The following is a 14,652-nucleotide window of genomic DNA, read 5'->3' as shown; positions in this document are numbered from 1 at the left end:
ACTTAGGTAATATTTTTGTAGCAACATTTTGAATCAATGATGTCATAGGTTAGAAGCAAGAAAACTAAAATGAGTATGATTAAAGTACAAGTAATGCTTCTCGGAGGTGTTGTGTTTTGTGTTTATTCAGTGTGCCTCGATGGATGTCAGAGCAGACCTGTCTCACTCCTCTACAAGCTGATTTGGTAGTCAACTTTGGCCCCATCCCCCACCCACTTGCACCAGAAACTGCATCTGCATCTGGAGCAGCAGAGAAGGAGGGGCGACAGATTTACAACTGTCCATGGTTAAGTGACTGAAGTGGACACCCAGATGGCTGTCAGGGCATGACCAGAGACTGACATTAAAGAAGTAACGTCACACATGCCTACAAAGTACTTTGGTGAAACATTCACAGATGAACAATAATTGAGGAGCTGAAACAACCATAAAGATGAATCCAAGCTCCAAAAGTAAGAAGAAAATGAAACATCTGGAAACTAAGGGCAGACTGAGGTTCAGGAAGACAAAAGATGATGATGATGATGATCAGAGTGATTCAGAAGAGTGTTATGAAAGTGAAGATGGAGACAGCGATGAAGATTTGGAGAGCAGAGGAGCTACAGGATTTCATCCTGCAGCGATTAGCATAGAAGAGATTGAAAGAGACATGGAGCGATTGGAAGAGCACTTTGAGAAGCTGAAGATACAGAGGAACAAATTGCTGAAAAAAGGGTCCCAAAAAGTGAAAGAACAGGACCGAGAAACTCTTAGAAAACTCAATCGAATGCAGCTGGTGGAGAATAAGAAGGACAAGAAGCAGGTTTTGGTTGTGCAGAATCAATGCCCACCAAATCAACAATCACCGCCACAATTCCAGTCAAGCCAGTTGCTCCAACCACCATTAGTGGTTCCAGTTGTTTTATATCCACAGCCAGTTTTTGGACAGATACAGAACTGGAGAGGAAGAGGACGAGGAAGCTTAGGCAGAGGAAGAGGAAGAAGATTTGATTCATACTCTATGCAATCTCCACAAGCGTGTTTCAATTGTGGACAGGATGGACACTTTACCCGTGAGTGTAATAGACCAGGAAGAAACTCCAGAGGAAATTACAGAGGAGGACCGGTGAACCCTTACAGGGGTCCGGAACCAGGATTCTAGAGATGCCCAGAAGATCTGAAAGGGGGTGTCAGCTGGTGTCATCAGGACCAGAAAGAGATCCAACAATTGAGGATCAGGACAGTCACAAGTTTATACAGATCTGCACAGATGAGCGTTGACATCAGCAGACTGACCAGAGAAAGAGGGAGGAGTGAGAGAGATCGGATTTGCTCTGACGCATCGACGCATCGACACATTGACGCACCAACACATAAAAAGGAGGTAATGCACCAACAAACACACAATTTGAAAATACAATTACTCTAAAGAAGTAATTATTTCTACTTTTAAAATAGAGTTACTCCTATGTGAACACACCTATGTGAAGGATTGAGACATGCATCTAAATTAAGCAACTTGGTATGAAAACCTTACATTTTGTCAGTACCTGGTGAAATTTATTCTGTTAAATTTGTAATGATTTTCCTGTGACAGCTTCTAACAAGACTAGTGACAAATATGCTACTTTGGTTGCTGTGTCAGGAAATGTTAAAAGAACATTTCACTGTTTTATTTTTGTGGTCTAATGACATAGGCAACTTTTGAAGATGTTTCTATTATCTGAGTGTTGCCCAGATAATTTATTGGGAAGTAATCTCATGTATGAATTTGGATTGGATTGATGTAAAGTTGTTACAAACAGCATATTGAGAGTGCTGTTCTCAGAATTTGGTTAAAAGTAAGCTTAGAACAATTGTGTAACTATAAGTAAAATAGGGATGCATAGAGAATGCATAAAAACATTAGCAGTGATAATGTGAGAAAGGATAAGACAACTCCCAATCACAGATATAGTCTACTCAAATTAAAAGTTGTTTGCATTGGTTTATTTGTTGTTTATAGTGTACCAGTCATTTGTTCATGATTTCTCTCTAAGATTTGCGAATGGAAATCAGTTATTATAGCCCAATGATGGATCAGCATCTGTTGTCATTTATATAGAGGTTTAGAATCTGATTTGAATTTCACTATTCTGCATAAGTTGCAGTGGTGTTACTTACGCTTGTAAATGTTAAAGGGTAAAAAATACATAATAATAACTTACAAAAACTCCAGAGTGAAGCTCTGTAGTTTATTGAATTTTGATAGTGATTACAATTTAATTTAACTTAAAGAGGAACGATTGTTCTGCATATTACATTAGCAAGCAGACTTGGTTTGTCATGTGTCTAATTTAAACAGGAATGTCACATAGATGAGGTTGACAGAGTTGGACATGAGGAGATTTATTACACCCACTATCTGGTAACCAAACAGTGAAGAGAGACTTTGTGTGGTACTTTGTAAAAAGCGAGTAATTACATGCAACAAAATGATTGGATCTTAAAATAAATTTGGTCTTTTCTAATCCCCACTTGACTACACCAAGACGTGTTAAAAAGGGATGTTTATGATTTGTTTGATTTACTTTGTTGAAGGTGTGATTGATGCATCAGGATAAGAGTTATTTTTTAGAAATGATAACTTTTGTTGCTGACTATCAATGGTCGGCAAAGAGGGAATTAGAAATTTTGTTTATAAATAAGGGTCTGGTTACTGTATGCTTTTTCACATTTCTTTGGATTTTGTAGGGGTATATAGTGTATTCTTATTACTCAAAGGGGGGAAATGGAATGTGATTCATATTATCATATATTATTCATATTATCATATATTATTTTTGATATTATTATTTTTTATTCTTATTTGATGTTTTTAATTTTCATGTGTTGTTTTGCAAACGATACTGGTCAGTGTTTTCTTTTCTTCCAGAGCATATGGGGTAATGTGCAGAGGGAGATTCAGATACAAATATGGACAATATGAAGGAACTAGGAGACTTCTGAACCAGGACGGTGTGGATCTGTTCAGATTTCACCACATCAACATTACTGAGAAGCTGCAATGTAGTGGACTACATTCCTGTGTTTGTCTGATATATATACATGTTTACAGAGTAATACATACTTTGTATAATATTCTTGCATCAATTGTTTGAAGAATGATGTTTTCTGTCATGAAGTGAATATATGGAGACCTCAGATGTTTTTCTTTTTTGTTGTATAAAAATTATAACAATTAGAGAAAAAATTCATCACCTTCTGCCCACAGCTTCCAACGACTCACCATTGGGCGCAGGAGGGCTAGAGAGAACGATAAGACCTGATACTTATTTAGACGGCTTTTATCCTTTAGACCTCCAACAATTAATGTTAAGGGTCTCTTCAGCTAAGCCAACTACCTGTCTCTTAGACCCCATTCCAACGAAGCTACTTAAAGAAGCACTACCTGTGGTCAACACCACATTACTAGATACGATCAATATGTCCTTATTAACGGGTCACGTACCGCAGTCTTTTAAAGTAGCTGTGATAAAACCTATTCTGAAAAAACCCACCCTCGACCCTGAGGTCTTAGCCAACTATAGACCTATATCTAACCTCCCGTTTCTCTCCAAAATCCTTGAGAAGGTAGTCGCTAATCAATTGTGTGACTTTCTGCATAGAAATAGTCTATTTGAAGACTTTCAGTCAGGATTTAGAATGCATCATAGCACAGAGACGGCACTGGTGAAAATCACTAACGACCTTCTAACTGCTGCTGACAAAGGACTTGTCTCCGTACTTGTCTTATTAGATCTTAGTGCTGCATTCGACACTATTGACCATACCATCCTCTTACAGAGACTGGAACATTTAGTTGGCATTAAAGGAATCGCACTAAGCTGGTTTAAGTCCTATTTTTCTGAGCGATCCCAATTTGTTAATATTAACGATAAACCATCCAAATACGCTAAAGTTAGCCATGGCGTTCCTCAAGGCTCAGTGCTTGGACCAATTCTATTCTCTTTATATATGCTTCCTCTAGGCAATATTATTAGGAAACACTCAATTAACTTTCACTGTTACGCAGACGACACCCAATTATATCTGTCAATCAAGCCAGACGAAAGCGGTCAGTTAGCTAAACTTCAAGCGTGCATTAAAGATATAAAATCCTGGATGACCCACAATTTTCTGATGTTGAACTCAAACAAAACGGAAGTTATTGTGCTGGGACCCAAGCACCACCGAACTTCATTATCTAAATATATAGCTACCCTAGATGGTATTGCCCTGGCCTCCAGCACTACTGTCAGAAATCTAGGAGTCATTTTTGACCAGGATCTATCCTTTAACGCCCACTTAAAACAAACCTCAAGAACAGCCTTTTTCCATCTTCGTAACATTGCCAAAATCAGGAACATCCTGTCTCAAAACGATGCTGAAAAACTAGTCCATGCATTCGTAACTTCCCGGCTGGACTACTGTAATTCTTTACTATCAGGCTGCTCAAATAAGTCCCTCAAGACCCTCCAGCTGATCCAGAATGCTGCAGCACGTGTTCTGACAAGAACTAACAAAAGAGATCACATTTCTCCTGTATTAGCTTCTCTGCATTGGCTTCCTGTAAAATCCAGGATTGAATTTAAAATCCTTCTCCTGACCTACAAAGCACTAAATGGTCAAGCACCATCATACATAGAAGAGCTTTTAGTACCTTATTGTCCCACTAGAGCACTGCGCTCCCAGAACTCAGAGCTACTTGTGGTTCCTAGAGTCTCTAAAAGTAGAATCGGAGCCAGAGCCTTCAGCTACCAGGCTCCTCTCCTGTGGAACCAGCTCCCAACTTGGGTTCGGGGGGCTGACACCGTCGCCACATTTAAGAATAAACTGAAAACCATCATCTTTGATAAAGCTTATAGTTAGGGAGTGAGGAGTTGCAGCATAGTAGAGTAGAGTAGAGGGAGGCAGGAAGTACAAGCCCGTTCCGGCAGGGGAGAGTACGAGCCCGGTCCAGGGCCCCTCTCTTTAGCCTGCCTCTCTTAGTTATACTATTATAACTCTAGACTGCTGTGGGAAGCTCCTTCCAAGGACACAATGAGCCGCTCCCTCTTCTCTCTTTTCACTTGTCTCCTTTTGTGTGCATCTTAGTCCCAGAAATGCCTGTTACTAACCTAGCTCTGGGGAGTTTTCTCCCCGGAGTCCCTTTGCTTCTTCTTCACCCAGAACATCGCCTTGGAATTGGGTGGCACCTACACCGGGGTCCTGGGTGCAGCTGACGCTATGGACTTACTACACCCTGCCACGCTCTGCGTTTCCCCGCAGTGTCCGACTGCGTCCTGCCGCGTCCAACCGCGTCCACCCAGGCTGCTGTGCCACACTACACCCCGTAACGCCCTGCTGTGCCCTACTATGACATGAACTACTATGACTACCATTGTGATCACTGCTTCACTATCTTTATTATGACTATTATTGCCACCATTCACCACTCCCCCAACTGGTGCCGTCAGACACCGCCTACCAAGAGTCTGGGTCTGTCCGAGGTTTCTTCCTAACAAAAAAAAGGGAGTTTTTCCTTGCCACTGTCGCAATAGCTACTGCTAATGCTTGCTCTTGAGGCAACCACTGTAATAGTTGGGGCTTCGTAAAGTACAGAGTTTGGTCTAGACCTACTCTATCTGTAAAGTGTCTCGAGATAACTCTTGTTATGATTTGATACTATAAATAAAATTGAATTGAATTGAAATTGAATTGACGCTTAGGGAAATGGGGTCTAGGCAGGAAATAGAAGTCCTTTTTTCAGATCCGAAGGGTCGACCTGCCTGAATTTGGACATTGTTTTGATTTTATTTAATTTTCTGAGGTTTTTACATGTATTTGCTTAAGCCATAATTCTACATAAATTGATAAAGATTTATTTTCTAATTGATCTGGAGTACTAAGGTGGTCGCCTAGGCAGAGGGACCGTGAGAGAATTTTCCTATCTTGATTGATTGATGGTTACTTGAAAAGACAGCTGCCAGATGGGTTTTTCGCTCTCACACTCCAACGATTTCGTTTTGTTACACTCTATAAATTTGTTTACACTCCAAAAGTTATATTATAAGGAACATGTTATAATGAGAAATGTTATTCCTACTCTTCTTGTTTTTCGAGACTTTATTAAGTCTCGAAGGGGGGAAATGTAGTATATGACCATTCTATAACTTTCTATAAACTTTGCTTAAAGGTTTGTTATAAGGGAGTCCTATGAACTTTACTCTACACTTACTGAGAACATCTGGAAATTGTTAACATGAGCGGAGGTCCCCCCAAGACAGAAGAGACCGTTTTTGGAGTTGTGCCAGATAACAGGCATCGATTGGTTAGTTATCCGTCCAATAATATACTTACAAAATTACGTCCTATGTTGATACAATGCATAGGATATATACGTTGTGCACACAAAGAAAAGGCGGAACGACTTTTTGGAAGAATTTGGGTTGGTCGTTCTCCAAGCTCTCTACAGGAGTTTGTAAAATTGATGCTGAATCTTTGCTTGTAATAAACCTTTTTATAATCAAGAACAGTGTCGGCGGATTCCTCTTCATACAGCATCACAGCATTACTATTTAAGACACCACAAGTTCAATTCAATTTTATTCATAACAAGAGTTATCTCAAGAGACTTTACAGATAGAGTAGGTCTAGACCACACTCTATAATTTACAAAGACCCAACAATTCCAGTAATTACCCCAAGAGCAAGCATTTAGTGCGACAGTGGCGAGGAAAAACTTCCTTTTTCCTTGTAAGCGTGCGGTCCATAACGAACAGTGTTGTGAAAAAGAATTTCCTCTTGGTGACAATAAGTCTAAAGTCCAAACCCAAGTCTAAAATATAGCTGCAAGCAGCAATGAGGGGGCCAAGCAGTACATTAGCAGGAATGGCGTTGCCATGGCATAAGCAAGCACTCACAGCAACTTTGATGGCAATTGGATAAAGAATGGCTGTGATGTCAGCTCATTTACTTTGTTACAGTACCCCTAGAGGCCAAATTACTGCAATGTCCTTTTGCGTTCTCACAATCAAGTGCCAAGTCCCTGTACCAAGTTTGATTTCGATACATGTAAGCGTTGCTGAGATATGAGCCTATTTCCTGTGATTATAGCACCCCCATAGTGGTCAAAGGTCACCAAATTTATTTTACGTCCTCGGGATTGGGTCTTGAGTCCATGTACAACGTTCGGTTTCAATACATGAAAGCGTTGGTGAGATATGATCCTACTTCCTGTGATTATAGCCCCCACCTAGTGGTCAAAAGACTCCAAATTGATTATGCGTCTTCAGGATGCGGTCCCAAGTCCATGTACTTAGTTTGGTTTCGATACGTGAAAGCATTGCTGAGGTATGAGCTCATTTCCTGTAACTCTAGCGCCCCCTTAGTGGTCGAAGGTCACCAAATGTATTGTGTGTCCTCAGAATGGGGTCCCAAGTCCATATAATAAGTTTGGTTTCTATACGTAAAAGTATTGCTGAGATATGAGCCTAGTTCCTTTGATTATAGCACCCCCCTAATGGTCAAAAGACTCCAAATTTATTGTGCGTCCTCAGGATGGGGTCCCAAGTCCATGTACCAAGTTTGGTATCGATACGTGAAAGCGTTGCTGAGATATAAGCCTACTTCCTGTGATTATAGTGCCCCCTTAGTGGTCAAAAGTCACCAAATTTCTTGAGCCTCCTCCTAATTGGGATTGAGGTTGAGATTGGTTTTGATAGGTGAAAGCCTCCCCGAGATATGAGTTCACTTCCTGTTTGGCGGCTTCGCCGTCGATTTCGATTGACTGTGACGGGCAAACACTTTCGAATATCAATGCGCAATGGAATAACTTTTGTGAAGCATGGTCTGATGATCATCTGTGCCAAGTTTCGTGAAAATTGGACCAATTTTGTGACCTGTGAAAACTTTTTAGTGTTTTTGATCAAATCTGTTCCCCCTCAACAGACACCACAGCTTCACACTAACTTACCAGCAGTCAAATGGATTTTAAGGTAAGAACCAACAACACAAACACCAGCTCTAAATTATCTCGCAAGGGAACAGTGACAACTGAAAAAAAAAAATTCATTGAGTGTTTTTGAGTGATGATTTTTATTTATAAGTTCATCTTGATGGATGATTGTCTGTAAAATGATAATTATAAACTCCCACAGCCCAGGATGTTATTCATATATTATTAAACCAAAGGCCAAATCCCAAAGATTTTGGTTTTCTATCATCACAAAGACAATGTTCAATGGCATGAAGACACCCAAAGGTAATTGGTAGTAAATAAAAATTGATGTAAAAATAGGTGCAAACAGATTAATAAACTGTGAGTGTTTGACCATCAAGATGGCCCATTTTGCTCTGGATGAACACTGTGGTTTAATACAGCAGAATTCACCAAAAAGTTGTTCTTATTTAGCCTTCCTTTTAAAAAAAAAAAATCATATTTAAGTATGAAACTTAATTGCGGCTCATAAATACCAAGCCAGTTGAGCAGCAGTCATTACCAAGCTGCTGAGCTGCAGGTAAAGTCATTATTATATGATCAAGACATTGTCAGACAAAATAAAAAAATATGTCAGTGCTTGACTGCAGCTTGGTAATGAATGACTGAATGAATATATTAAAAACCCCACATGAAATTAAATTCGTTCATTCAATCTGGAAATGCAAACTGTTCGTTTATTGTGGGCATCAATTTTGCAATCAAATAAACAAACTAAAAACAAAAACAAAACAATGTGATCTGGTTCAAACAGTACAGGTCTAGATTGATACAGTCATTTGGAGGCAAATGTTTAATTCAGAATTAAACACTGAATGCTAAACATTTGAGGATAATTTGATGCTTTTAATAATTTTCCGATACAGTCTTAGACCTGTCAATTTCCTACTCTCGCCTATGGTCATGAAGGCTGGGTCATGAGATCCAGGGTACAAGTGGCCGAAATGGGTTTCCTCAGGAGGGTGGCTGGCGTCTCCCTTAGAGATAGGGTGAGAAGCTCAGCCATCCATATGGAACTCGGAGTAGAGCCGCTTGAGGTGGTTTGGGCATCTGGTAAGGATGCCCCCTGGGCGCCTCCTTAAGGAGGTGTTCTAGGCACGTCCAGCTGGGAGGAGGCCTCGGGGAAGACCCAGGACTATGTGGAGAGATCGTAAGGAACGCCTCGGGATCCCCCAGTCAGAGCTGGTTAATGTGGCTCGGGAAAGGGAAGTTTGGGGTTCCCTGCTGGAGCTGCTGCCTCCACGACCCGATCCCAATGACGATGGATGGATAGACATTCTTAGTTTTCCATTCTACGTTTGTCTAGCTAGCTGTCTGGCTTTATCCTGCAGAGATCTAAGGAGCAGTTAACCATAGTCATCATAAATCCACTGGAGTTTAGAACGCCAACACAAAGAAAGAGGAAGGTAACGGACATCCGGCCGAAATGAAAGACATCCGGCAGAATTTCCGGTGGCACCTGAACAATCCCAGAAGTGGAACTTGGATAGAGATATAGACTACCTGTTCATTGATTTGCACGGCGCATCGCACGCGTAGGGAAACGCTCAAGACAATTTAACTCTTGCAGCGGGTGGGTGTGTGCGAGTGACGAGTACAAACGCGACAGATTCACAGGGTTGCGCCCGCTTGTCGTTCCACCCGCACCCCCCCTACCTGCCCGCTCGCCTCTCATTGAAAATGAATTACGAGGAGCGACTATCACTCCCCGTCTGAAAAGACCTTTATGTGACAAACATCATCCAGTCTACACATATCGAGCAACAAAATACATGTCTAGTGCCGCCCTCTAAACTGTAGCCACGCCCCCTTTCATAACTAATGAACCGTTTGACCAAGACACTTGTGTGACGCATCGTTGTGCTCAGCGAGAGTTCATTTTTCATTGGTCATGGTTTGCCCCACCCCCTATACTTGGTACAGCATTTCTGATCCAGACACGCGGGAAGAAGCGAAGGCCCGTCTATCGCTGCTTGCAGCTTTTAATTACTTTTGTGTGTTTTTTATAAAAATGGAGGAAATCTCCCCACCACCCCCTCCCTTTCTGTGCCCTTTTACTCTGAGCTGTTCCGAAGGTGAACTTCAGACTTTCAGTATCTGTTGCAGTGGGGAATATATGCCTCCAGCAGTCAAGCTGAGAGTACGCAGCATACATCAGCTTCTATCAACAACCTTGTTCAGGTAACTAATCAATCATGTAAAGTTTGTTATGCAAACAACAATGTATGCATGCTTCATGGTATTATTAATATTTTGCACTAAATAGTGCAGTTTGTGTCATAATTTATATTTTTAATGACTGTTTATATTCAGTACAGAATAATGAAATGTTATCTGCATCTTTACTAACATCATTATCTATTCCAATTAGTCCATTAATTAATTTACTATTACTCAACAAATACCATTTTGAATGCAATGTGTAATGTAATGTGAAGAAATGTAATATATGATATAAAGTATAAGTTGCTGCAGATCTTATTGAGGCAGTAAGATCATCTAGCTGTAATCTGCTGCTGACATTTCCTCTTTTTCTTTCCCAGTGAACTACTCTTCCTGAAGATGTCTGGTAGGCAAACACCAACCGTGTACAACAGTGCATACTTTCTATTAATAGAAATATGGTTTATTGAGGACTTATCTTGATGCTATATAAACCTTGTATATGTGCAGAGTCCATCACTCTGTTGTTGTTGTTTGACATGTTTCATGTGACGTTATGATTCCAAAAGAAAGAACTGAATTTGCCTGAATAAGCATCCAACTAATTTTCGCCTTTGCTTTTTTTTCAGAGCGTGCTGATAAGAGTAAGTAAAGAAACATTTTGGGTTGTTTTTTTGTCAGTCAAATTGAACTTTGAGTCTAGTGGGCTGTTGAGTATGAAACGACATTTTGAGAAAAAGCCAAATTTGGTACTGTCCAAATTTAGAGATTTTTTTTATTATAAAAACAAATTAAAGTGGTATTTATTTGTGTTAACATATTGAAATATGAGCTTAGATGTCCCTTATATTCACCTGTTTCACCAAGAAGAAAACACTGTCTGACACATCAGTTATTAAAAGGTTTTAAACCATTGAAACAGTCAGGCTTGATCAACCCAACACATTATAAATAACACTATCACAAGGTCTCTGCGGATATCTTTTTGGAAAATGTTAGTTTTGAAATAATTTTTACAATGTTATTCTCACGTTATCTATTTTTTCAAATATCTTCTTTGAGATTAAAGGTAAGCCTTATAAAACTTACTTTCTGTCATATTTGCTGAAACTGACCCTATATTCCAGTAGAACTACATGAAGCAGGTAATTAAAAAAAAATATCTGGCTCCTCTGGCACCACCTACAGCCTGTAGTGCGATTTGCAAAAATCCACAGCTCCCTGTTCAGATGCACCAATCAGGGCCAGGGGGCTATCCAACTGCGTGTCAATCACTGCTCAGGCACACACATTCATTCTCCCTTGTGGGGGGAGGGGCTTAGGAGACCGTTTTGGGCTTTAGCGGAAAGGGGAGAGGGACTGAGAAGTTGTCGATGTTAAAATGTTTTGGCGAAGTCCTGGATCTTCACAATCCTACCTACGGCACCTTTAACTGTAGCGTCTCTTTGTTTGTAACCCATGCAGTAGTGAAAGGAGATCTAGCGATTGGTACAGGCGGGAATCAGATGATGACTGACATCATTGACCGGCCCGGTAAAGCTTTTGCTGCTGGTACCTATGCTGGTGCCGGGCAATTTGAAGATGAATCTGAGGAGGAAACTGGAGTGTATGCTGGTGCAGGAGTTGGCCATGTTCGTGCTGAATGGAGCTTTTTTGATGCAGAGGCCAAAGGGCCCAACGCCAGCGCAGGGGCTGAAATCTCTAGGGCAGTAGGTGTCAGAGCCATAGCCAAGGCAGAACTGGCCAGTGCTTCGGTCTCCGTTGGTCCAGTGAAAGCCACACTCGGTCTGGCAATAGACACCGGTGGCAGCATCGGTCCGTCAGGTATAGAGGCAAAAGTGCTGGGAACAGGATTCTCCTTTGGTCGTACTATGGGCGTTTCTCTGTTTGGCACTGGGTTTGAAATTAAATTATGGTAGACTGTGGCTTTTTACCAAACACAGCTCTTTGTGAGTATGTGTTATGTCTTCTATGACAACAATGAAACGATGAAAGCACTTGAAATGTGTAGCATTATAAATGAAACTGGTTCCAATCTCCACCGAGATATCTCTCTTATATCCTGTATTAATGTCACTGCAGATGTAAAATTTGAACATCATGAAGTGGTTTTCCGTGTCTGCTGCTTTTAAATAACATAGAATGCACATAGTATAAAATGTAGCATTCTTGGTCATACTGAAAATAAAGTGCAGAAAAAAGATGATTGTACTATTGTCATTACTGTGTCCCTGCTGAGTGAAGATGAAACTGACCATGGTGCAACAGGTGGATGAATTGCTCCAAACATTTATCTTCTTTAACATAATCATATTTAAAACAAAATGATAATTGACTTTAGGAAGAAGCCTCCATCCCCTGACTCTTCCTGCTGTTCAGGTTGTTCAACGGTGTATCTGAGGACAATTATTGATGATAACCTTTGAAGATAATACTGGTATTGTGCACACTTTTATCAGAATTTTTAACATTGCCACCATCTTTATGAGAATGTTTAATATCACAAAGTCATAAAGAAGGCCAATCTTAGTCACCTTTTGTTAAGTGAGTTCAGGTTGCTTCCACCTGGAGCAAAGATGCAGGACCAATATATTTAAGAACTGATTTGTCCCTGCTGCTATACCATTATGTAATTTGTGTGAATTATTTGTGTGATGATTGTATTACTGCTGGCTTTTCAACAAACCAGGAATAATAAAGATGATCTTACATTATCAGAAGCCAGCATTGCCTCGATTGTTCCGTTTCCTGCGTTGGCATTGGAATGCTAAACATAAAAGCTTAGCCTTCCGTGTAACATTTCTTAAATCCTCAAGGATTTTTGTTTCAAAATGCTTTAAATGGTCAGTTTAGCTTTTGTTTCAAAATGCTTTAAATTGTCAGTTTAGCTGTTTAATTTCTAAAAATGTCGCCTACAGTAAGTAAGCCTAAACCATGTGTTTTTCCAACACTATAGCTGACTTCATTATTTTCATTAGCCACAAATGGCAACAACAAGTGTGTCCCACCTGGACATAAAGGGAGCGGTTTTCACTGTTTGGAAATATGATAAAGTTATCAAGTTTTGGAGGTAGATTACCCCTGGCTTTGGACATACACTTAATATCTAACCCTACATTTATCAGATTATACTGTGATAAACATAAAAGATATTGCTGCCTTCGATCTTTGTCTATTGCTTATAAAAAGAGTCATCTCACTGGTTGTTATGATCGGCAGCTTTGCTGTGATGGTTGTTCTAATGCTGGCTTTGCAACAAATTGCCCCTCAGGAATAATAAAGATGATCTTACATTATCTGATGCCAGCATTGCCTCGATTGTTCCATTTGCTGCCAACGACTTGGCATGTGAGAAGGACATGTAATGCTAAACATAACAGCTTAACCTTGCATGTGACATTTCTTAAACCATCAAGGAGTTGTGTTTCAAAATGCTTTAAATTATCAATTTAGCTGGTAAGTTTCTAAAATGTCACCTACAGTAAGTAAGCCAAAAAAACATGTGATTTTCCATCACTATAGCGATTTTATGTCTAACAAACAGCAACAAGTGTGTCCCAGCTGGACAGAAAGGGACCATATTTCACTTTTTGGGAATATGATAAAGTTATCAAGTTTTGGAGGTAGATTACCCCTGGCATTGGGCATAAATTTAATATCTAACCCTACATTTATCAGATTATACTGTGATAAACATAAAAGATATTGCTGCCTTCGATCTTTGTCTATTGCTTGTAAAAAGAGTCATCTCACTGGAAGAAAAACAGTTGTTATGATCGGCAGCTTTGCTGTGATGGTTGTTCTAATGCTGGCTTTGCAACAAATTGCTCCTCAGGAATAATAAGGATGATCTTACCTTATCAGATGGCAGCATTGCCTCGATTGTTCCATTTGCTGCCAACAACTTGGCATGTGAGAAGGACATGCAATGCTAAACATAACAGCTTAACCTTGCATGTGACATTTCTTAAATCCTCAAGGATTTTTGTTTCAAAATGCTAATTTCTAATCAGACTTGTATTTGTAATAATCTCTTAAATAGTTTTCTGAAGAGAAAGAGGAGGGTGTTTGATGGTAACATATTTCCTGCACACACACACACACACACACACACACACACACACACACACACACACACACACACACACACACACACACACACACTTGGCCGACCTTTGGGATTTGCTCTCTGCATCATCATGACACTGAAAACAAAGTAATTCATTACAGTTTTTCTTTTCGATTGCTAGACGACAGTGGGCACAACTGGAGTAACATGTGCAAAACTCTAACTACAGTCTGCACAGCAGCAGTTCATGTTGACCAAACTCTACTTTGTTTTTCATTGCCTGACACAGTTTTCAAAACGCTACACACTCATCCCATCACTTTAACCACAACCTGCACAAGACTGTGGATCTACAGCACGTTGTTCAAATGCTAACACACTGCTGTCAAAACTGTTAACCACGCATTCAGAACAGAATGGATTTCAGCCCTGGGCATTTCAA

At 40.1% G+C, this 14,652-nt stretch overlaps 1 protein-coding gene across 1 annotated transcript; it reads left to right on the top strand.

The window, feature by feature from the left end:
• The first annotated feature begins 9,927 nt into the window (after positions 1–9,927).
• Positions 9,928–12,345, top strand: LOC116059278. The gene is made up of 4 exons (XM_031312249.2): positions 9,928–10,159; positions 10,522–10,547; positions 10,771–10,785; positions 11,606–12,345. Exons 1-4 carry the CDS (start codon positions 9,990–9,992, stop codon positions 12,058–12,060), a joined length of 666 nt encoding a protein of 221 aa, XP_031168109.1. The 5' UTR covers positions 9,928–9,989; the 3' UTR covers positions 12,061–12,345.
• The last annotated feature ends 2,307 nt before the right edge of the window (positions 12,346–14,652 follow it).

This window comes from Sander lucioperca, chromosome 12 (genome assembly GCF_008315115.2).
Source record: "Sander lucioperca isolate FBNREF2018 chromosome 12, SLUC_FBN_1.2, whole genome shotgun sequence".
In the NCBI taxonomy this organism is placed as follows: domain Eukaryota; kingdom Metazoa; phylum Chordata; class Actinopteri; order Perciformes; family Percidae; genus Sander; species Sander lucioperca.
This window is presented reverse-complemented; position numbering and strand designations above follow the sequence as displayed.

What these genes read in the sequence shown, in the direction of transcription:
- LOC116059278 (XM_031312249.2), top strand. Translation starts at nt 9,990, where the DNA reads ATGGAGGAAATCTCCCCACCACCCCCTCCCTTTCTGTGCCCTTTTACT. An exon ending in CTATCAACAACCTTGTTCAG is followed by an intron (nt 10,160 to 10,521) that starts GTAACTAATCAA and finishes TTTCTTTCCCAG; the next exon opens with TGAACTACTCTTCCTGAAGA.